Here is a 25380-nt window from a genome sequence, read left to right as displayed (position 1 = left end):
GCTAATTTTACATATACATTAATACTATATTAACATTTACAATGGTTAGCTACAAGCTAGAGTTTCCTATATAAACTAAGCACGATCAGTGGAGTTCTTAAACATAGTTAACTCTGAAAAAGGAAGAGGAGAAACTCAGATATGAGAGAGGGGAAGAACATACAGTGCTGACAATCAAGACCTGTCCTGAACAAATGTTGGCTTGTATTACAAATCAGATCACTTCTCTCACCTGCTCTGGAATATGGAGAAGGTAAGAAGCAGCAAGAGAGAATTTCACTGCTCAGACAAGATTCTTGTTAAACTTTTGCAAATCACAGTGGAAATTACAACTATAGGAAGAGACTCATTATGCTACAGGGTATTCTGCATTTATTTATTTGTTTATTGCTACCTGTCAATAGATGTATCCACATTTGGAGATGCTGCAGAATTCTGCTCATCCAAGTTGGCTCTTGAAAGGATGGAGTACATTTTCATAATGCTCCTGACATCTGATAGAAATTTTTATAGGGAGCTCTGAAGCCAAGTCCTCATTCTCCCAGTAGGATCTATTCTGCTCAGCATTTAATCTACCTTTCTTTATGACCAAAGATCTATTCTGTAGATTATTTAGATACTCTCCCCATATAATCCGCCTCGCACACTCAGAACTTCCGGGACCAAACTGTTGGAGGTCCCTAGGTCCAATCATGTCCGGACCTCACAGAGGGCTTTTACCACCGCTGCCCCTCCCCTCTGGAATAAGCTCCCTGTAGAGCTTCGCTCCGCCGCCTCATTAGCTGTTTTTAAAGAACAGTTAAAAACATACTTATTTCGTTTGGCCTTCCCACCTTAATCTGTTCATTCATTTTCCTGCCCCCTTTCCCCCTCTTTTCTTTCTTGACCCTGGATTGATGTTGAATTTTCACTTTTTTCTGCCCCTGCCATGTGATTTTCTATTTTATTGTTTTCCTGTTCCTGTTTTGTAGTAATGTTTTTAACTGATTATTGGATTTTAACGTTGTACTGTATTGTAATTGTTTTTATATTTTGTACGCCGCCCTGATCATATCCATGGAAGGGCGGGATATAAATAAAATTTATTATTATTATTATTATTATATCAAGTCCAGGTACCAAAATGAAGAAGAGATCAATGGATTAATTAAAATACCTGATAGCTTCTTTCCATAGCTTCTAACTACTGAAAACAACCCAAGGTCCTGTTTTGCAGTACACTATAAGATACACTTGTATTTTCCATTTTAAAACATCTGCATCAGCTTGAATACCCCAAAAAAACTGGCCTGCCATATTTCCTGAAATGAGAGAACTACTATAGTACAACCCCTGTATCCATGGTGGTTACATCCCAAGACCCTCCATGAATACATGATGCCATGTTATAATAGGGAAACCATGAATAGTAGGGAACTGTGTTATTTTGAATGCGACAGACAAACTTCTTCCAGCCCAAGCACACCATAGAATCACACTGGAGGACCTAGAAATGCCTAGAGAGAACGTATTTTTTCAGATGTGGGTAAGCGAAATGACAGCTACAGAATGCACAGATATGGGGGTCATAGTGTATTACAATTTAATTACAAATGTTGACTTTATACCTTCCACAACTCTATTGCAACTGGTTGTTGGGGTGGATTGTCATGGTATATATCTTCCACAGTTTTCCTCCAGAACTGAAGTCGCATCAAACCAATGGTCTTTTGGGTTATAGAGTCTTTAATCTGGAATTGAAACATAAATTGGAGTGATACTGAAATTTCTTGTTTTTATACAACATTTGATACATGAAAAAATAAATGAAGCAAACAGAGTTTGTTTTCTTTTATATTCATTCTTTCACATATCTAATTTGGTATATCACAAACCTGATCAAGATAGGTATCCTGATAAACCATGCAGTTATTATGTCACCCAATCTCTCTTATTTAATATTTATATCATTCAAGAAGTCAAATGCTTAGTCAAGCACCTTTTGGCATATTTATGTGCTGTGGAGAATATAAATTCACCTGGAAAAGCCACCAGATGGGTCCTGCAAAATTAATTCATTCTTCTTTTCTCATTCAATTACAACCTGTTTTGTTAATTACCTTATCTAAATAATGGTGTCTAAATCAAGTGGGATCCAATTACAAGAGAGAAACAGCATTTCTAGATACAGTTAATAACTGTCTTGGAATAATTCCCTGAAGCCAACAAAAGGAAAGAAGCAACTGTTGATGCAATCCTTAACCTTAAAAAGAAGTCTGTTACCTCTGAAACAGCACCTAGTATAAAGAACTGTAGAGTTGCTTGTGAAAATCCCCATAATAAACCCTTCAAACACAGGTAGAGGTTTATCCTGATATATTTAATTTCAAATAAGGGAATTTTCAAAGATAACAGCAGGCCCAAACAAATATGCAGGCTGAAGCAGCAGGGCTGGGATGTCATGAAAGGGCAACAAGCTCTGTTATTTAATTTGGTATTGTTTCATTTTTATTGCTAGAGATAGGAAAGGGCATGTGTTCCTGTGTTATATGACAAAATAACTTGGTTGGGTTTGTGTACTATGTGCCTTGACGGGTAGACTGGGTGATGCATTTGATGCTATACTTCAATATGCTTAATCTCCCCCTGCCCAAGAGAACAAATTAAAAAGGTATAATTCCAACTGTTAAATTATTAAGGAATGCTGATATATATGTAAACTATATTTTATGTATCTTATTATTCTAGCTATTAAAACTTTTTAAATCACTACCAATTCATACGAGTACAAGGGCTGTACAGAGATAGAATTAAAACAGTAAAATAATTAAGAGCGGGGGAAAGGATTTACCTAAACAGAGCTCACAGTACTTATCAAGTATTTAAATCCTAAAAATAAGGTCCAAAACACACTGCAGAAATAATCCAGTTTGAGACAGGTTTATCTGCCCTGGCTCAGTGCTAGGGAATCCTAGGAATTTTAGTTTATTGTGGTACCAAAGTTCTCTGACAGAAAAGGCTAAATGTCTCACAAAACTAGTTTCCTGAATTGCCTAGCACTGAGCCAGGGCAGTTAAAGCGGTCACCAACTGGATTATTTTTGCAGTGTGTTTTGGACCTAAATCACCAAATTAATCTACAAGTTGCAGTGTATGCACCCAGGTCATGGGAGAAGAAAAGACAAACAGCCTTCTATCAGGAACCACAACAACAAAGCAAGGTTTCACAACCAAAGCTAATTCTATGAAAGGCAAGGAATGCCAAGAAATGGATTGACATTTCAAAATGACCAATTGTCCAAGTGACCGTGATCACATATCCTTTAATAAACTCCAGCACATAACTACTTAACGTAAGACTGAGTAATTGGGGAGGAGGGGGAAATCAAGGTTCAGCTGCAGAATAATGCAAAATTTGAAATGTATAAATGTTTGCCCAAGCGCTTTGTCTATAGACATATTCTAGATGGGAGGGGCTAAATGTGAATTTGCCATACAAGCAAATAATGGAATTTCCCAGAGCTATTTATTGGAACCATTGCTGTTATTGTTATTATTATTATTATTATGCTTTATTTATATAGCCCTGTAGATTTGCATAGCACTGTACATACAAACAATAAAATAGATATGAGTAAACCTGCCCATGGCGTACAATCTAAGAAATAGTAGCATAATATATAAAAATAATATATAATAATACAGGAACATCAAACAGCAAATAATAGTCATGCAATGCCTGGGAACACTTCTCCGAACAGGATGGTCTTCAACTCAGTTTTGAAACAAGTTAAAGAAGTGAAGCTCGATGCTCGTGGGGGAAGGACGTTCCAGGAGTGAGGGCAGCAAGTGAAAAGGGACGAATCCAGGATGGGGCAGAGAAAATCCTGGGCTGGGACAGCAGACCTTTACTACCAGAACGGAGGGCCCAAGTGGGAAGATGAGGATAAAGAAGGTCTGATAAGTAAGGAGGGGGCAGCCCATGGAGGGCTTTAAAAGCCAACAACAGGAGCTTATACTGAATACGGAAAGGGAGGGAGCCAGAGAAGGGATGACAACAAAGGAGAAATATGGTCAGAGTGGTGGGCTGATGTAATAATGCATGCAGCTGAATGCTGGACAGAAATTAAAGGTGTTCGGCCGCTTGAGAGCAGGACCGGGGAAACCTAACAATGGGGGCAAGCCAGGGCTGAGGCCTAGTCATAGAGGAAGAAGTGCATACAGATACAGGGACAAAGTTGTCAAGTGTTGAAGAAAGAGTGGAGTTAAATAAAGAATCGCTGAGTCAGCAGAGTCTCCAAGAGGTAGAGAAGAGAGAGATGAATCCAAGGACTGACTGAGATGGTCACAGTTAACAGACTGAAGATCACGAAAGTAGCACTGAGCAGTATGATGAGGAGGTGGGATATAAGTAAGAGTAAAAGAAATTAAATGATGATCAGACAATGGAAAATCAGATGCCAAGTAGTCAGAAATGACACACTTAGCAGCAAGAACTAAGTCGAGGCAGTGACCGAGAGAATGGGTTGAAGAGTTGGAATGAGGTTGAAGACTGAAAGAAGCTAAAGTGAGACACTGAGGAATTCTTGGGATCGTCAAGGTGGATATTAAAGTCACCTAGGATCAAAGTGGGGACTGCATCCGATAGAAAAAATGTCGGCCAAGACTCAAAGTCTGAGAGGAACTGGGTAGCAGAACCAGGAGGGTGATAGATGACTGCAACCTGCGGCTGTAAAGGAAAAAAGAATCTAATAGAGTGAGACTCAAACGAAGAGAAACAATAGCTGGGGGAAAAGAAGGAATTTGAAACTGGAAGGAATTAGACAATAAGATACCGACTCCTCTTCCAGCATCTTGTGTGGGTGAAAGAGAGACCGCCAAAAGAAAGGGAAGTGGAGGTAGCAGTGTCATGGGCCAGGAACCATGTTTCAGTAAGAGCAAGAAGATTAAATGATCTAGAAAGAAAAAGATCATGAATTGCTGTCGCTTTCTGAGCTACAAAGCAACAATTTCAGAGAGAATGGAAGCTGGGTGATAGGAAGAGGTCTAATAGGGATCAGATTAGGAGAAATGCATGGAGCCATGGGAAGAAAAGGTTTGAGTATCCAGTAATCAACAACAGAAAATGTAACAATGACAAGAGCAGAAAAATAAAAGCCGACAGTGCTTGATAACATTGCCTGACCACCAGAAGACAGGAGGGCTCCTTCTCTGTAGCAGTGGCTGCTGGGAAGGGCAGTTGGTGCTGGGCCTGCCTCTGGAGGCGCCTCTATTTAAAGTGTTTATAAGCTACCTTCAATAAAGAACAAGCAAAAAGACTGCCAAGTCTGCACAGAACACCACATTATTCAGGATGAAATAATCACTAGCAGAATGTAAAAGATGATTTTAATTGTTCTGAATTTCATTGAGATTTTTAAAGGCTTTATCTGCGAGCCACCTGGGTATCTCCTGGGAGAAAGGTGCCATACAAATTAAATAAATAAATACAATTTCTTTCCATTTTTGGCCATAAAATGACACAAAGCTTGCAGAAGTGACTTCTCTGAACCACAGGTCTCAGAAACCCTAGTCGCCATGACTAGTGGCCATACTAGCCATGGGGATCCTGGAAGTCATAGTCTAAAAAGTAACCTTTTCAACCTCTGGAATGGCAGATAATACTCAGTTTAAGTTGAAAATAATATTGTTTTCTACTGATTTCACATGTAAGTAAACAGATTCTACACTATTTGAAGCAAGTGCCTCAGAGTGTGGTAGTGTCTCCTTCTTTGGAGGTTTCTAAACAGAGGCTGGATGGTCATTTGTGGGGGTTGCTTTAAGGGTGCCTTCCTGCGCGGCAAGAGGTTGGACTAATGGTCCTTGTGCTCTCTTAGGAAAGATAATGAAGAGCTGCATGAATACATCAGTATAGTATGGAGCTGGAGAAGGACTAAAGCCCTAGGGTTGCCTTAAGCTGACAAGCAACTTGAAGGCACATACACACAGAGAGAGTGTCAATATGGTTCTGTTTTCCCCAATTCAACATTTAGTGTGTATTTTAATACCTGCCTGAGCCAGTTCTATGTTGAAGGCTCTGAGGGCGAAAGCAGACGGACGAGATCCCGCAGGCAACAACAACGAACAGAGGAACCCTTCATAGTCACGTTTCCTGGATAGGTAAACAAAAAACAGACAGGGGAAATGGGAAGTATAATCCAATGGCAATCTGAATGCAATCGTGGGGTTTCATGTTATTGCGTGATAGACTACCACACGCAAATTTGGGCAATGGGAAGCCAGTTCGAACGCCATTCGAATTCACGTAAATTCACTGAACTAGAGAATTCGCATTAATGCGTTCTGGCCCCACTTTCTTTTCATTCGAAATTAAGAGAAATTCGTCCTGTGCGATAAACTCCAAGGATACGTTTTTGTCACAACCACATTTAGCCAAAGCAAGTTAAGTAGACAGAAAGTCTCTCCAAGAGTTCAAGGAATTCAGGCTGTAATTCCAAGCACTTCCTTCATAAAAGATCTCTATGGGGCTGAGGTTCAAATCCTCAGAGCCATGCAAACTGTTTGCTGTTCAGTTTCCCATCTGCTCCTTCTCTTCTATACAGAACCCGACCACTATCCTCCATCCGCACCACAGAGCCTGAGACCCCTGCAATGGATCTGGTAGGTTGTCCAACACAATAAACGTTGTCATTGTCTTTAGCTGGAGGGCGAAGGGCAACAGAAGTCTGGGTGGGAGACTGGAGGATACGCAATGCCAAGGCAGACTCATTTCTCAGAATGCTCAGGGCAACTTATTTATAATATAAAACCTACTATTTTGCATGTTAAATGATTTCATTTTAAGAAAACTGTGCCTAGGCTCTACATGAAAGGAGGAGGCGTTAACTTCTGCATCCTACGCTACCTGCGTGCATGCATGGTTCCTCCAGCGCAGGGCTCCCCTGACTCTGCTGCTGCTCGTCCGTCGAGGGATTTCGGACTTCAGTTCCCAGAGTCCCAGGCCGTTGGCGACACGGCAGAGGCTTCTGGGAGATGAAGTCCAGATGCTCTTAAAGGGCACGTTTTCAGGACCAAAGAGGAAAGTCTTTGTTTTGAATGGAAGGAAGGTAGAGAAGGGAGGGCAGAACAAAGATAAGGGCCAGGCGAAGAGTTAAAGCGGTGCCAAACCGGATTATTCCTCCAGTGTGGATGCAGCCTACCACTGTGAGGCCTCCCCTCTGCACTCACCGCAGCAGCTCCATGCAATAGCGCCCCTCCTCCTCCTCTTCCCCCGCAGAGCCCCGGCTGGAAGCCACTGCCACCGCCGGCGCGCTCCCTCCGCATTTGGCCGGAGCCAGCAGCCTCCCTCGGCCGAAGACAAGGGCCCTCAGAGGACTCCCAGCCGCCATGCCTCCCAGCCACGCCCCTCCTGCCAATCACAAGCACCGCCCTGCTGCCAATCAAGCCTAAGTCCCGCCTTCTTCGCCCGCCTCCGCCAACCGGAAGGTGTGCTGCTCTGCTGCCAATCAAGCCTAAGTCCCGCCTTTCACGCTGTTCCTTTATCCCTCGATGATGCTCCCCACTCTCAGGCACATTTTGCGCTTCTGACTCCTCCACCGGGGATTCGGCAGGAAGGTCTGCTCTACCGTCAATCAAGACAAAGTCCCGCCTCTCGCGTCATTGCTTTACCTCACGGCCACGCCCCTTCCTCTCAATCACAGGTAAGTCTCAACCAATCGAGAATTCTGCTGTGTGTCAATCAGGTCCAAATCTCGCCTCTCCTGATAGTGCTTTACCTCTCGGCCGCGCCCCCTCCCGTCGATCGCAAGCTCATACCTACTATCAATCCAGTTTAAGCCCCGCCCCTTCCATGTATTTCTTTATCGCTTGGCCACGCCCTCTCAGGCCTTGTTTGCCTCGCGTCAACTGCCTCTGTCAACCAGGGATACAGTAAAGCAATGTCAATCAAGTGTAAGTCCCGCCTCCAATCTTATTTCTTGCTCGGCCACGCCTCTCTACTGTCAATCAAAGCCAGGGCTCGGCTGTCTTTTTTTTCCCGCCTCCACCAGCAAGGGATTGGGCCGGAAGCTGTATCCTGCTGTCAATCAACTCTAAGTCCCGCCTTCCATGTTATTTCCTTCTCGTTCTCTGCTCTGGGCCCCACAACAAACTCCAACTCCCAGAATTCCATAGCCTTGAGCCAGAAAAGAGTGGATGCAGCCAAAGTCTCTTCCAGCTCTGTTTCTAAGGTGCATCCACACTGTAGAAATAATACAGTTTCACACCACTTTAGCTGTCATGACTCCATCTTACAGAATCCTGGGATTTGTAGTTCTGTGAGGCAGCAGCAGAGAAGGCGAAAGGCTTTGTTCTTGTTTGCCTTCTAGTCCTTTCCAACTTACGGCGAACCTTAGGAATAGGAAGCTGTGAAAGAACAAGGCCAAATCCTAAAGAGTAAAGATATATAAATGAACGCTAAAGTTAGAATCGTCCAAGCCATTGTATTCCCCATCACTGTGTGCGGATGTGAGAGCAGGACAGCTGAGAAAGCCAATGGAAAGGATATTATTATTGTTATTAACTTAAAGTGCTGTAAGTTTACACAGCACTGTACATAAAATAGAATAGAATAGAATAAAAATAGAATATACACTTGTCCCTCCCTACACTTCTGGGGTTAGGGGCACAAGACCCCCGTGGATGTGGAAAAAACACAAATAACAAAAACACCATGTTTTTACCTGAGAGAACACCTCTCTAGGAACCTCTGGGTCCTCCAGGGCAACTCTGTGGTCACCACCTGTCAGACATTGACCATAGAGTTGCGCTGGAGGAGCTACAAAGGCTAGTGGAGTGTTCTCTCTAGGAATCTCTAGCTCCTCTCAATGCGACTTTTAGTTAAAGTTTACCACAGAGTTGCACCAGAGGACCTAGATATTCCTAGAGAGAACATATGAATAAAACCCCTGAATAATCAAATCTGCAAAAGTCAGAGCCGCAAACGTGGAGGGGCAAGTGTAAACTCATTTGCGATGTGGTGCTGGAGGATACCATGGGCGGCCAAAAAGACAAAGAAACGGATCCTTCAACAGATTGAGCCTGAAATCTCCCTGGAAGCCCAAATGCTCAAACTGAGGCTGTTGTACTTTGGCCGCATCATGAGAAGGCATGGCTCATTAGAAAAGACAATGATGCTGCGAAAGGTGGAGGGTAGTAGCAAGAAAGAAGACCTCATGCCAGATGGATGGATGGATTCAGTCAAGGGGTCACTGGCCTGAGCCTGCAGGACCTGAGCAGGGCAGTGGAGGCTTGGAACGGGGGGCTTGGAGATGCCTCATTCACAGAGCCGCCATTAGTCAAGGTTGACTCAGATGTGAGGGCGATCTGTCTGGATGTGAGGGCGATCTGGCTGAGGATGTGAGGGCGATCTGGCTGAGACATCTGTCACCCCATTGATCGCCAGGGTTGATTCGGCTGATCTGGCTGGCTAGGCGGGTGTCCCCTTCCTCCCTCACCGCTCCATGTGCGTCCCTCCCGAAGCTGCGCGCTTGGTGGAAGAGGACGACCGGTACCATTCTTCGGTCAAGGGTATACGATAGCTGCGCTCCCCTGCTAGAACCTCCAAACAAGCTCAAGGTTGACTCAAAGGCAACTAACAGCAAACAACAATGGGGTTTGCGATTGCCATCCTATGAGGCTGAGGTACAAAACACACTGCAGAAATAATCCAGTTTGAGACCACTTTAACTGCCTGGGCTCAAAGCTAGGGAATCCTGGGAACTGCAGCACTGTGAGACATTTAGCATCTATCATAGAGCTCTGGTGCCACAATAGTTCCCAGTGGTAGAATTTGGAGATATATCATATATACTTGACTATAAGTCAACCTCATGTATAAGTGGAGGGCAGATTTGGGGGGGGGGGGGATTATGGATTTTGATATGACCCTTGGATAAGTCAAGGGTAAAACTTAGGGGCATGTAACAAAGGATGGAAAGAATGAACTAAAGGAAAACAATGCCAAAGAACGTACAAGATCCCAGCAGGCATAACTGTTTTGGCTCACGCTAAAGGCTGGATGGAAGAGAGAGTACAGGGAGGTCAGTGCTTCCAGGACAGATTGCACTCTCGCCTTTCACCAGGGGATGATTCCCTTTCTTATAAGAGTTATAATATAGTATCTACATCAACCCATGGATAAGTTGACCTAGGTTGTTGGGGTCAATTTTTTGACTAAGATTTCTAGACTTATACATGAGTATATACAATAGCTGTGTTAGTCTGTAGAATCAGTATGTAGAGAGATCTTGTAGCATCTTTGAGACTAACTGAAATAAAGAAGTTGGCAGCATGCGCTTTTGTAGACTTCAACCTACTTCCTTAGATGCATATACACTGAAGTCTATGAAAGCTCATGCTGCCAACTTCTTTATGTCAGTCTCAAAGGTACTACAAGATCTCTCTACATACAGTTTCCAGGATTTTCTAGCACTGAACCAGAGCAATTAAAGCGGTCTCAAACTCAATTATTTCTGCAGTGTGTTTTGGACCTAAGAGAGTATGACTTGCCTAAGTTCATCCAGTGGTTTCCATGGCTGAGCGAGGATTTGAACCCTGGTCTCCAGAATCGCAGCTCAGTGCCTCTCGGCAGTACAGATATTATCACAATAAATTATATAACAGGTTGGTACTTTTCGGGGCACCCAAAATCTGCCTGGGGCAGTTTCCTCAGTATACCTAAGAGTATGGCCAGCCCCACTCCCAATCTTGTCTCTAACAACTGGTATTCTGTACCGTATCGATTTGCATGGAGGTGCTGCTCCATATAAAACAAAACAGCAATGTGTCAAATGTTGTCTGGGATAACAATCACAACAGCATTCACAGAAAATATACAAAGCCTCCAGTCCTTACATGATGAAAAATGAACTAACAGACATTATTCTTCACTCACCATCAACTCAGCCTTCCTGCATGTGACAAGGTGGGTCTGACAACATCTCAAACTTCACACAAATATCACAAGAACTGATATGGAAATTCCTAGCAGTGTCCCCAAAATAGTTGTTCTAGCACATGCTATGGGGCATGTTTTGCCAAAACAAATCAACAAAAGCTGCCAGAATGAGTAACTGGAATTTACATCCTTCTCTTACCCAAACATCTGGGCCAACTCAGATTGTGTATTTCTGCCTGGTTGTTTTTAACACAACATTTTATGTGTATGTGGTAGCCCAAGGTCAACTCATGCAAATATGGAGTGCATCATCCCTATTTAAGGCTTGGACCATCCCAAATAAATACATCCCTACTATAGGGAGACCACCTCCTTTTTAGATGCTTTAGCAAAGTTTCCAGCCTAAAACTTTGCTTCTGCACAACTTGCTCTGAGGTGTGAATTGTACTTGACAGTGTCCTGGTGGAAAGAATATGTGGCATACAGCAGACTACAGTTTATTTGGAGGTACAAAGATGTAAAGAGCAGCTGTGAATGCAGGCTGCTCCTGCACTTAAATATTGAACAAGAAGCTAGGAACCAGGGACAAGTTCAGCCAGCTGGGAATCATTTTCCTTTGTGACACACATCTTAGTAGTTTCAGAATTAGGGTTTTCTTTATTGGTATGTCTGTCAGACAAACAAGGATTTTAAATTTTCACTAAGTAACCAATACAGTGGACCCTTGATATCCACTGGGGTTTGGTTCGAGGACACGCAGTGGATACAAAAATCCTTGGATGCTCAAGTCCCATTAAATACAGTGGATAGTAAAATGGTGCCTCTTGTATAAAATGGCAAAGTCAAGGTTTGTGTTTTGGAATGTGTGTGTGTGTGTAATATTTTCAAGCCGTGGATGCTGGACTCCATGGATGAAGGTTCTGTGGATAAGGAGGGCCAAATGTATATTAATTGAAGTAAAATCTGAACCATGGCATTCATGATCTACAATTGATTTATAATTTACAGTGCAATCCTGTATGTGTTCAGACATTCCACTCTGCTCAATGTAACTTATTGCCCATTAAGGAACATTGCATAGGACTGCAGCCATGATCAACAAATCTAACTACTTAGCATCAGAAGTCTCTGTTTTCCTATCACAGTAAATAACAGAACTCCTAGAAATAAACAAACAGTATGAATGTTAAATTGAAGTCTCTTCCAATTAAGCCTGTTTGAACTTTTCAGTCTTTTTCCCCCCAAGAAAACATTTTTTTCACATTTTAAAAGGATATTGTGTACCAACAGGAATGAAACTCAGTCCTACCATGGAATGCCTTATCATGGTGTGCTCCCAGTTGCCCTTTGTTCCAAACTGCAAGCGCATGAGATCCTTTTTTTATTGCTGTATGGTAATGTGGGAGTACGTACTTTTATATCATTAAGTCTAAACAATTATTCCCCCCTCTCCCCATTTTTCCCCTCCTGGCTCTCTCTACAAAGTCATTCAGTTTTGTTCCATCTTGTTGCCTGGGGTGACACACCACAAACAGCAGATGGAATTATTGAAGAGAGTATTTGAATGGCATTTACGGTGTTTACATGTTCTAGATAAATGAGATTCTATCTGTGTTAGATGCAAATTTATTCACCAGAAATGCTGTTTTTATATTTATCTCTTATCTTGCACCTGGTATTGTTACAGGGATTGTTGTAACCAATACCCTCTTTCAGACTCCTATGTAAAAAATAAGTCTTGACTGATATAATAACAATGTGATCCTTTGATATGATATATCTATAAGCCTCACTGACTTCAATGGTACTTATTCCAAGGTTCAAGTGTATAGGATTGGGTTGTTTTTTTTTTCCTACTTCTACTAGGTGCAACAAAACTAGCACCTATATTACATTAAAAAAGCAAACCCTGACATTTGAAGATTTAAGTGCCATGGCTTAGTAGACAGCTATGTATGCAACTAATATAATATTGCTGAATGTCAGCAAGGTTTGTGCTCTATTTCTGTCGCATATTCTTGTACTAACTTTGTAAAACTGGCCTGTTAAAATTTATGAGCTAATGGGTATGGAATAAAAGCAGAGATTTAATTGCCTGTGGCAGAGCCATAAATGCCATCCTGTCACCCCATTCAGGTTGCATATTATTCAAGGCTTGACAGGTTATTTTGGCACCTGAAGCAGACAATCCCACAAACATCTCTCCCTATACCTGGCAGAAAAAGATACAATAAAAATAAACCAATCAAATACAATTGACCAGACCTTTGTGACATCCTAAATGTACCCTGAAGTAGATGCAAGGGCCTGGTTTTTGCTCTCAGAGCTCTCCATGACATGAGCCACATGGACTCTCACAAAAGTCATACAAAGTGATCAGATGCTTTGGGGGGTTGTTTTTTAATGTTAAACTGTACACAAGGGGCCCATACCCTATTTAAAACTACAACTCCCAGTGACTCCTTTTGCTGGGGTTGGGAAGAAGGTTTTCCAGGGAATCTTATGGAACTGAGGACCACAAAGATAGAATTCAAAGATATAACAGTGTAAGTATGTAGAATCTGTATGTAAAGACATCTTGCAGCAACTTTGAGGCTAAGTGGAAGAAAGAAGCCTTAGGGTGGCCATAAGTGGAAAACAACTTGAAGGCACACAAGTACAAAAAAGCCCTATGGAATTCATGGGGTTACCATAAGCTGACAGGCAACTTGAGGGCATATGCATATCTACTGTTCTGTTTGCCTCACCTGGAAGAGAAAGGATATGCAGAGTGGACAGAGATGCGTGAAAAGAAGCAAACAAATTATTCAAGACACTGGAGCAACTCACCTAAGGAAAGAGAGTATATTATTTGGGGATCTTTAGATGGGGCGGAAGGAAAGATGACTAGAGACACACATAATAGAGATGTATAAAGTTATGCACATTTTGATGAAAGAAGACGAGAAGAAGATTGTCTTCCTCTGTCATAATACTAGAACCTGCCATAATACTAGAAGCTAAAATGAAAGGAAGTACTTCTTAACAGGTTGTTGTTAAACCATGGCATTCACTGCCACAGGATCATGTGATGGCTGCCAAATTGGATAACTTTTAAAAGGGAGTTAGACAAATTCATGGCAGGGCAATGAATTGCTATTAGACAAGATTGCTATGTATCACCTCCAGTATTTGAGGCAGTTGCTCTGTATCACAGTTGCTGGGGAACACAAGAAGGAAGGTGCAGCTGCACTCAAATCTGCTGGCAGGCTTCCCATAAGCAACTGGCTGGTTGCTGTATGAAGAAAATGCTAGAATTTCTAGTTTTGGTCCAGCCTTTGATATGACTCAGCCATACTTTTTTTTCCCCCTTGTTTTTTAAACCCTGCCGTTGTCTGGAAGCTTAAAGTGCTTCTTCAAGTGGTAGGGAAGACAAGATAATATAAACTGAAATATAGTGTATAATGATGTGTCTTATAACTTGTCTTTCTCATGAGGAAAAGTGGGGGATCTGATGTTTGCATATTTTGTTATTGTCTAAGGGATGCAAAATAAATAATGAGAGGCAGGCTTCCTAAAAAGACAATTTGCTCACCACTAATAACATTCCTATTCTGTGCCCATCTGAATCGATGCATTGGATATCGTACAGCAAACTGTTTACAGATTTGAGAAATGGAAGATCTACTTAGCATTTTTTTCCTAGAATAGCTACTAACAGTGGACGTTAAGGGAAATTGGAAGTATAATCCAATGGCAATCCGAACGCAATCATGGTGTTTAACGTTATTGTGTGATAGACTACCACACGCAATTTCGGGCAATGAGAAGTCAGTTCGAATGCAATTCGAATTCACGTAAACTAGCAAATTCATGTGAATGTGTTCTGGCCTCACTTTCTTTTCTTTCAAAATTAAGAGAAATTCCTCCCGTGTGATAAACTCCCTCGAAAGCCTGATGCAAGAAGTACACACTTAGAATGAAAGAGTTCTCCGCTCAGGTTTGTGTTTTGTGCAGCAAAACTGAATGAAGCTTAGAATCTTCAAAATCAAAATCTATTTTGGTAAGCCTGAGCTTTCTTTGCTTCAGTAATATAAATTAGGATTTGATAGAGGTCATCTTCTTGCACCTACTGTTAAAACAGGTGTGAGTTGGAAGTCAGTCCTGCAGAGGGTTAAAGTAATGTGTTGCAACAAGTAACATTTTTATCTGTTACTCATTTTGGGGTGGGTGGGGAGAATAATGAGTGGATAATGATGGCCCGTTTTTGCATGTTAACAGTACGGCCAGTGTGTTACATATCTGGATTGAACTAATATTTACTTGTCTGCCATAGCATGGAAATGAGTTGAAGGCACACAACAACAACTACAACAACAACATTTCAAAAAATGTTACTTTTAGGGTCATTTGAGTGCACTGTTGGCTTTTTGTAGGACATTTTTATACTTTTAAGGGGCTTTTTGGAAGCAATGTATTCTTAGCATATTACTAATAGGTTATTTCCCAAAATTGTTACTAACCCTAATATCCTATCTGTGATACCTTTTAAAAATAATGTTTACCTGTAAAATGGTACTCATTTTAACGAATATTTCCAAGCTCTATCGAGAATATCAGAATGTCCAGAGATGTAGGAGTGGTTCTATCTTCTCTCCAACTTTGTTGCAGGATTTACATACAAGGTAACGTTATAGCTCAAAGATCTGGTTGGTACTCTGTATACCCTTAGAAGCACCCACGCTTCTTCTTATTAATGTCTTTGTTATTTTAGGACACATTACAGAGTGCAGGGCTCTTTAGAGACACAACAGCAGGGGTAGGCAACTTTTCTGACCTGAGGGCCAGGTTGCTGTCCCTCAGACAACTGGGGGGCCGAAGCCAATAAATAAATAAATAAATAAATAAATCTTTTTATAAATTAAATAAATAAATAAACCGGGACAAATGTAGGACAACATTTTTAAATGGAGGACACTTTTTTTAAAAAAATGGAGGACACGCAAAAAATGTGCTGATTTTTTAACAAATGTTAATATAAATGCATGTTACTGAGGCTTCTATAGACAATTGCCCCCCTTGCTCCCCCTTCTGCCCCTTGCCACCGCTTGCCCCCCTTGCCCCCGCTTGCTCTCGAAAGGCCCCACGCCCTCGCCATGGGCCTCTTGCACGAGGGCACGGGGCCAAAGGCCACTTGCGCAAGAGGCCAAAGGCCCCATGCAAGAGGTCCTGCCGCCAATTGCCCCACGCCGGCGGCAATCGGCGGCAGGACCAGGCTGGGGCTGGTACCATGGCCTCACCGGGCCAGATCCGGCCCATGGGCCAGGGGTTGCCAACCCCTGCACAACAGGATAAACAGGCTCCTGATCTAAGGAGCTTACAGTCTAAAAGGCAACAAGAAGAAAGTAGTAGATGGAGAAGTTTCTCTCTGTGTGTGGCCTAAAGAGCTCATTGGCAACCAAGTGAGTTGGAAAATGCTTCTTGCAGATAGAAAGTCTGATATCCATTTGATGAGAGCATAGACTTGTCAAGAAAAAAGCAACATGGGATATACAGTATATGAAATAAAACATGTATGTGTGAGTCAGGGTGACTCAGCAGAAGCCAATTGGGAACCACACAGGTGTAAATGATAATGCAATTAAGAAGTCCTGAGTGCCAAGGACAAGAAATGTAAAGTGGATAATTGGACACACCTGACAATTGTTAAGTGGTCAAGGCTGAGATGATGAAATCATTAATTGTAGGATGAAACAAGAGAACCAATGAGAATGGTGTACACGCCTACTGGGTGGAAACAGACAACAGTGGGTGGTACCATGCATTGACTATAATAATGACTATGCATCCCAATGTATTTTGTGGGTTGTAGAGTGGGTTGTAGTAGTGGATAGTGAGGAGTAGAGTATTGTTGTGTTGGATAGTTTTGGAGCTGTATATAGTAGAATAAAGTAGATCTTTTATATAAGACTACTGAGTTGTCTGGTGTCTTGGGTGAAGCTACCAGCTGGATCCTGAAGAAGGGTGAAGACTTCTGTGGAAGCAAGAGTGAGAAGGCTTGGAGAGTTTGTCAGGGTCTTCAGCCTATTCTCTGTAACTCTTGCTAAGCTATAACCACTGGCCAAAACTGGTCAGCGCGGTGCACAACCAGGTGGTGAGTTCGAGCCAGAGGTGAAGAGCTACAACTCCCATCATCCCTGACAAATTTAATAGTCCATTAATCTATCAGAACAGGCAGCCACTGTGGGTACAGGATGCTACTAGACAGGCCTTTACTGTGATCAAATGGAGTTCTTCTTGTGCTCTTCTTATGTAGTCTTAATCACTACAAATATATATTAAAAAATGGGCCTCTGTGAGGTGTTATAAGCTGTAATGAGAGTCACCATTAGGACCTCCAGAAGCTTCAGCACAGTAGATAGTCTTCCGCATAAATGTTAGAAGCAGATTTATTAAGCAGATATTTTCAGGCTTGTTCAATTTGAATACATTATGCAGGTTTAGAGATTTCCACTTTTGTTGGTATAGAGTATGTGATAAACTGAAAGTACCAATTAAAAAGTTTCTAACAGATTACTAGCACCTATTGATTTACTAAAACGTGACACCCCTAGCATTTACTAAAGTTTATCTTTGATACCTGAAATTTCACATAAGCTATCCACTGGATTCCATTTTGCCTCTTTAATCATTTGCTAAAAACCTAACATTATTTGTATACAGAGTGATCTTGTAGCACCTTCAAGACTAAATGTGTGAAAGAAGTTGTAGTATAAGCTTTCGTAGACTTAGGGCTCGAACAAACAGGCCAAAATAAAGCTACTTCGGGTCCTTAAGACTGGAGCGCTACTTTGGCACAGCTTCTGGCCTCTTGAGTTGCATGTATCATTTAAACAGCATACCTCCAAAGTGACCCGGAGTAGTCTGTTCAGGCCCTAAGTCTACGAAAGCTTATACTACAACTTCTTTCACACAGTTAGTCACAAAGGTGCTATGGCATACACTGCATACTGATATTCCAGACTAACATGACTATGTCTCTAAATTCTAAGATTGTTTGGTTTGCCTCAGTCAAACATCCTTTGCTGAAAACTGATCTTTTTAAAGTCTTTCCCAGTTTTGTTTTAAAAATATCAGTATGAGACCTCAAGCATTATCCCCTTTCAGCAAGCATTGTGAATAACCCTCCAAATTGCTTACAAAAGATGGGGAGGAGTGAAGAGTCTAGATAACCTAAATACACTGATGACAAAACACCCATAGAAAGCACACTAGGAAGAAAGCATTTAAGTATATAGTGATTTATAGGGACTCTGTGGGTGCTGAAACAAACAAATTATTGAGCGCTTTAAAGAAAAATAGAGGCCTGTACTGGGAGATTGACGACTGAAACCACAGGGAAGTAATTCTTTCTTCTTCAGAATGGCAAGGCATGCTTTTAGTCCAAGAAGCAGGTCAATATAGGTCAGTGCTTGAACTGGAAACATTAAGCCAAGCAACTCATCTGCCCCTTTGCTTTGTCCTCTGCGTTGCTTGGAAAGCAACTGAAACCAGTTTATTATATTTTGGTATGGTAGATTCAAGTCTCGGCAGAGTTGATTAAACATTGGAGGTAGCAGAGCATGACTCATGTGGCACAAGAAAGTATTACCTAAATGAAGATTTTATATATATTGTCCTTCTGCAACAAAATTACAATTAGCATTTTCCCTAAAACTCTTCTACTAGTGGTGGGGCTATAGCTGTTCCCCAAAGCTGACTTGGTTATGAACACAGACCCTAACAGGTGAATAAGTATATAAAATCCTCAGTTAAAGGCGGTTTGAGCATAAGATTAGGACTCTGGAGATCAGAGTTCAATTCCTTGCTTAGCAAGTCACACACTCTCAGCCCCAGAAAACCCCATGATAAGTTCACCTTAGAGTCACCATAAGAAGGAAACAACTTAAAGGCACACAAGAACAGAATCTTGGGATAACAATTTTGCAACTCCAGTTTTTACTTCCTTAACCAATTATAGGCGAGAAACCGAAAATTGTAAATCATAGAAAAGGAAGTAGAGATCTTGAGTCCTGATTCTGGGGAAAAGGCAGGGTAGAAATCAAGTTACTCATCATCTTAGAGCATCGTTTCTAAACCATATACTCTTCAGACTACAGAGCCCATCATTCCTGACCATCGTGACCATGAAGTAACTTCCAGTCCAACTCATTTGAAGGGTACCAAGTTGGGAAAGGTCTCAGAGTCTGTCACCTAACTGTTCCTTTCATCCCATATAAATAACAGCAGGTTGAAGAACATTAAACAGAATACCAAGGCTGCTGCCACATTGATTCACTGGAAAGATGGCTTCCTTATATGGAATGATGGAGGAAGCATTGGTATGTACTTTGCATCAATCAGAAAAATAACTTGATAACATTAGACTCTGCCTTACACTGTGATCACGGAGACACTGCATTTCTTTCAGTGTTCACAGTTGTAACACTTTGATATAACTCTAACTGTCATGCCTCCATCCCATGAAATCCTGGGATTTGAAGTTTTGTGAGGTATTTAGAATTGTGTATCAGAGAGCCTTTGTTGTTGTGTGTCTTCAAGTTGTTTCTGACTTATGGTGACCATAAGGCTCACAGGATCCTCTGAGACTGAGAGAGTGTGACCCTGGTCTCCAGAGACATAGTCCAACGCTTGAACTACTATACCACACTGGCTCACCAGAGAGCCTTACTAAACTACAAATCTTAGGATTGTGTATGATGTAGCCATGGCAGTGAACATGATATTGGAGTGCTATAATTTTGCAACATGAAAGAGACCTGTGACTCCAGCATCAAGTGAGCTTACTTTCTTCCTTTCCCACCCAATCTGCTTTTTTTAAAAAAATCTTGCCTGATGAAGAGATCCAGAAATCCTGAAGGTTTGCACATATTTAGTGACTGTTTGGGTGACCTCATATAGATGTATCACTGATACAGATTTTTCCCCTTGAAGGATGGCCCAGCTATGTTTGCATTTTCTGTATTTTATACCAAGTTTGACTACTTAAGCTCTGCTCTGATCATCAGTGGGATCTCAGATAGAGAGCCTTTTTACAGCCTGCCATTAGGCAGGGTAAGACAGCTGTCAGTCAGCAGATATGAGGTGTCATGAGAGAGAAGCAAATTTAATTTGTTGTTATTGTATTTTTACTGACGAATGGATGGTGTCACTTGTGGGAAGTTTCTTTCTCATGGGACAGAATGCCTCCTGGCTGGCTTTGGCCATGTACATACACCTTCATTTAAAGGGTAGTGGTGGGATACATCTGCCATTTGCCTTGGTCAGCAAAATGTCTTGGGATGGCTGTATCTTCTCAGTACCTCCTACTAACTTTTTCCAGCGAGTGAATGAAAGTGTGCTAAGCATATGGTCTACCTTAAGCCTGGAAATGTTATACTTTGGAAAACTACAATTCCCAGAAGCTGGATCTGGATCACTGAGCTAAAGTGTTTTCCCAGTTAGTTTTGAACTTTTTAACATTTATCTAGCATAAAATGAGTTTTAAAACTTGATCATGTAGCATGAACCTTGGCCATGGAGCCTCTATTTGCAGCCCATAATGCCTGGATTTCTTTAACCAGACATACCAGATTCCCCTTTCTTCTCCTTGTCTTCCTTGCCCCATCCCCCAGTTGTTCCCTGGTCTCAATAGATGCATTCACCGATACTGAACCAGCTCTCGCCTTCATGATCTGGGGATTGTTTGGTTCCCACAGCAGTGAAAAGGATGGATTTTCTTCTCTGACCCAGCTGTCAGTCCCTCTCCCAGGGCCAAGTGGGTCAAGGCTGTCAGGCAGGCTCCTGCCAGATATCCATAATTATATAAACAAATCTTAGCTATTAAGGGGAGAGAAATGGTGAACTCCCTCCGTGACCTGTAGCAAAGGAAATGAAGTCTTCACTCAGCGGAGGCTTGTTCTGCCCTTTTTTCAACCCTTCATATGTTCTTCCCTCCTCCTGCTTTAGAATAGCATTTCTAGAAGGCAGTGCAGAGTTCTGGTACATTTCAGTACTAGTAACAAAATAAATTGCTGCCTTTACCTGATCACCTTAAACCTGCTGCCTATGGCAGCTGCTTCACTGTCTTCCTCCAACCCAGGAAACAACTGATTAATTTGCATGATTTTGTTTGGGGGCTCAGCAATAGAAATGTACTTGCTCAGGGGCCCTTCAAATATGGAATCAGGCCTCGTCAGCTCATATTATAAACTACTTTGTAAACTGCTTAGGGAGTGCTTAAGTGCATTGATAAGCAGTATAGAAATGTACTTGCTATTGCTATTATAAGAGTGCAGCATCTGTTTCACATTTGAAGCCACAAGCTACTAGCATAAGTGGTGGTGGTGGGGGGAGCAGGGCATCACAGATTGAGTGTACAGAAATAACTGCTCTTTTCCCATTGTTGCCCTATATGCTTAGAAATGCTTTCCAGATACCTGTATGATGTGCCTTTGAGTCAATTCTGTCTTTGGTGACCCTACCTCTCTTCTCCTCCTCTCTGTAGCAGGAACTGCTCTGCAGAGGCTCTGAGAGAAGAAATAAAGAGCTTGTTTGCTAGCTCCGGCCCTAGTGACTCACAGGTGTGACTCACTGAAGATGTGACTACAAGCACACTCTTCCTAGAGTTTAAAAAGAAGCCTACTGACCAATACCCCTTCCTTTTGGTCCACATGGGAACCAACGATACTGCAAGACACAGCCTGCAGAACATCAAAAGGGATTACGAGGCGCTTGGTAGGAAGCTGAAAGGAATGGATGTACAGGTTGTCATCTCGTCTCTTCTGCCAGTTGAAGGGCATGGTCCAGGAAGGGAGAGGAAAATAGCAGATGTGAACAACTGGCTTCGCAGATGGTGCCGCCGAGAACTATTTGGATTCTTTGATCATGGGCTGCAGTTCCATGAGGAGGGACTTCTTGCAATGGATGGGTTGCATCTCACGCCAGTTAGAGGAAATGTTTTTGCCAACAGTCTCAAGAACTTGATCAGGAGGGCTTTAAACTGAGTTCCGAGGGGAAGGGAGACAATATTAAGGAAGGCGAAAGGGCTGGAGAAAATAGTCAAACAGACATAGAGGAAACAAGAAAAAAAGTGCAAGGACACAACAGTGGGAGGCAAATAAACTTGCACAAGCAACAAGTAAATGGGACCAGTGGTCTGCGATGCCTCTACACTAATGCACAGAGCATGGGAAATAAGCAAGATGAACTTGAACTGCTAGTACAGCAAAGCAAATATGGTATAAAAGGCATCACTGAAACCTGGTGGGATGAGTCTCATGATTGGAATGTGGAATGTTTAGCCTGGAGAAGAGAAGGTTAAGAGGTGATATGATAGCCCTGTTTAAATATTTGAAAGGATGTCATATTGAGGAGGGAGCAAGCTTGTTTTCTGCTGCTCCAGAGAACAGGACCCGGAACAATGGATGCAAGCTACAGGAAAAGAGATTCCACCTCAACATTAGGAGGAACTTCCTGACAGTAAGGGCTGTTTGACAGTGGAACAAACTCCTTCCTCGGAGTGTAGTGGAGTCTCCTTCCTTGGAGGTCTTTAAGCAGAGGCTGGATGGCCATCTCTTGGGGATGCTTTGATTTGGATTTCCTGCATGGCAGGGGGTTGGACTGGATGGCCCATGTGGTCTCTTCCAGCTCTATGATTCTATTATTCTAAGGTGAACCTACAATGGGGTTTTCTTGGCAAGAGTTGTTCAGATGAGGTTTGCCATTGCCTTCCCCTGAGGCTGAGAATATGTGATGTGCCCAAGGTCACCCAGTGGGTTTCATGGCCTTTTCCTTCCTACAGATTCCTCCTCAAAACTTTAATTTTTGGTGAAGCCTTTGACACAACCATGCCCTTCTGTAGAGCTCTTAATCATACGTATTCATTCCCACTTACCCTTGCCACCATTTTTCTTCATTCCCTTTGTTGTTTTCCCTGTGTCAGATTATAATAGATTGTAAAATCCTTGGAGCAGAGCAGTGGTCTGTATTTAGTAAAGAAGTGTTACATCATCATCAGCTATTCATCATACTAATAAAATGTAGAATAAGGACAACATTTTTGGACACATTTCACATTTTAAAATACAGATTAGGCTCACATTTTGAGGTACAGGTTGAGTGTTCCTTGTCTGAAAGGCTTGGGAGCAGAATTATTTTGGATTTCAGATTTTGGAATATTTGCTTATATATAATGAGGTACCTTGGGCATGGACCCTAGTCTAAACATGAAATTCATTTATGTTTCATTTATATCTTGTACACATAGTCCAAAGGTAATTTTATACAACATTTTAAATAATTTTGTGCATGAAATAAAGTTTGTATATATTGAACCATCAGAAAGCAAAGATCACTATTTCAGCCACCCATGAAAAAAGTTTTGAATTTTGGAGCATTTTGAATTTTTGGATAAGGGATACTTAATCTTTCTTTTAATTATGATGTACCTTAATTATGTCCTTTTATCTAATTTAAATGTAGTGCTCTTCAACTACCTGAATACATTCTGACAGTATTTTATATATCAGCTCTAGAATTAATATGTCAGTCCATGGTGAACTTTAATTTTTTTTTTTTTAGAATGAGGAGTGTTGTTACAAAACATTATGGTTATATGGCTGTTATGTACTTGAGAAGTATGACTCAGTCATCTTTTCTTTTTTTAAAACAGTTAACACTCTCTTTGTTCCATGATGTTCTAGCATGAAACAAATACTGTTATCCAGACAACCAAAACAGGCTCACTGTCCTTTAGTCTCCAACATAACATTGTGACGTTCTGTGTGATGTAATGTATCGGTCATAAAATGAAAGTTTGATAGCTATCTCAAAAGGTAAATGACATTTTTATTTTAAAAGGCAACTCCTAGTTTATTCTAGTTTATTGCAGCACAAGATATAAGTGCTTGCATGGCAAGGACTCTCTGTTTATGGGGAGGCTTTAAACAAGAAGGGCTATGAACTGGGCCAGCTGACCAGTGTGTTGATCCTTGTGGTTTCTTCCAACTCTATGAGTCTATGATCAGAGCCATTACCCTAGGCAAGGATAACATGAGTGTGCCTGATTAAATGTCTTTATTTATTCAAAAAATGCATATTTATTTATCTATATATTAAAATATTTATATCCCACAGTATAAAATAAAATCTTAAGGCTGTAAACTTCAGAGCAATTTAAACTGATTTGGAACAGTATAAATCATATAAAATATAATTTAAATCATTTTTTCACAATTTTAAACCACATACGTATACAGAGCAAAACAATCTATTCAGACTAAGATTCTTATATCCCAAAGGCTTTGGTAATGAACTATGTTTGAGCATAGCACTGAAAGTAAATGCATGTGCCAATTGTGCTTTCGATAAGAGGACATTCTGTAATTGTGGTGCTTCAGCAGAGAAGGTCAACTCCCACGTCCCCCATGTATATTGCCCTCCAATGATAAGACACTAAGGAGAGCCTTCCTGCAGATCTCAATGCTCAAGCAGATACAAGGACAGGTGCTTCTTGACTTTAAAGAAGTACACTGACAGGCAAAGCAATTCTTTAAGGACCAGTGTCATGTGGTTTCAATCAGATGTTCTTGCCAGCAATCCAGTGGCCTCATCTTGCGATAGGTGCATCATCTTTAAGGGCAGACCCCACATATAGGATACTTCAGTTGTGTTACTGGGAAGTTCATCTTTGTGATCTCTATGACTTACACAAATGGGTTATCCTGCACCTGTGCAAATACATCTTTCAGAACCATCTAAAATGCTATAGACGGATTTTGGTAGCCCCACCCACCTGCAGCAGCCCATACGCAGAGGTTTTGCTTTTCTGTTACTATACACATACACACACACCTGCTTATTCATGGGCATAAATATTTGTCTGTACATTCCAGGTGTACCTGTGGTTATTTTGGTTAGGGGAAAGAACACGTAAGCTGGGCCATTGAGCGGCCAGGCAAACAAAGGGAACTGCTATTGTAAGATGCTATTGGACACCTCCCAATGCAAGCTTGGAAGACAAACAACTGCCAGTGCAACCAAACAATGCCCTCAGAGGATCTTGGCCTATAGCTAAATCCAATTTTAGGTCAATTAGAGTAGACTTGGACTTGAAATCAATTGAATTTACATAAGTGGTGACTAATAATCTCCACGATTGGCCTAAATACCCTAAAGGCACAGATCTTGTTTGATCTTGGAAGCTAAGCAGGGTCAGCCCTGGTTAGTACATGGATGGGTGACAACCAACAAATACCAGGTGTGAAGGCTATATTTCTGAGGAAGGAAATGACAAACCACCTCTGAGTGTTCCTTGTCTAAGAAAACCCTATGAAACAAATGGGGTTGCCGGAAATTGACAGATGACTCAATAGCATGTATGCATACACAATAATCCCCATTCATTTCAGTGGGTTGTTAGGGCTACAGTTTGATTTAGGCCTATAT

At 41.6% G+C, this 25380-nt stretch overlaps 1 protein-coding gene across 5 annotated transcripts in view; it reads right to left on the bottom strand.

Annotated features, from left to right (window-relative positions):
* NDUFAF6 (NADH:ubiquinone oxidoreductase complex assembly factor 6) overlaps window positions 1–7759 on the bottom strand; it is a 29378-nt gene extending 21619 nt beyond the window's left edge. Inside the window, exons 1-3 of one of the 5 annotated variants that reach the window (XM_042464087.1) lie at window positions 7647–7759; window positions 6026–6129; window positions 1608–1730 (exon numbers count right to left, since the gene is read on the bottom strand). In XM_042464087.1, the coding sequence (XP_042320021.1) occupies window positions 1608–1694 (87 nt within the window). In that variant the 5' untranslated portion in view covers window positions 1695–1730; window positions 6026–6129; window positions 7647–7759. The other 4 variants (XM_042464085.1, XM_042464082.1, XM_042464083.1 and 1 more) reach the window with 4 other exon arrangements.
* Window positions 7760–25380: the final 17621 nt, after the last annotated feature.

Source organism: Sceloporus undulatus, chromosome 4 (genome assembly GCF_019175285.1).
Source record: "Sceloporus undulatus isolate JIND9_A2432 ecotype Alabama chromosome 4, SceUnd_v1.1, whole genome shotgun sequence".
NCBI lineage: Eukaryota > Metazoa > Chordata > Lepidosauria > Squamata > Phrynosomatidae > Sceloporus > Sceloporus undulatus.
The sequence above is the reverse complement of the archived record's forward strand: the minus strand, read 5'-3'. Positions and strand labels throughout refer to the sequence as shown.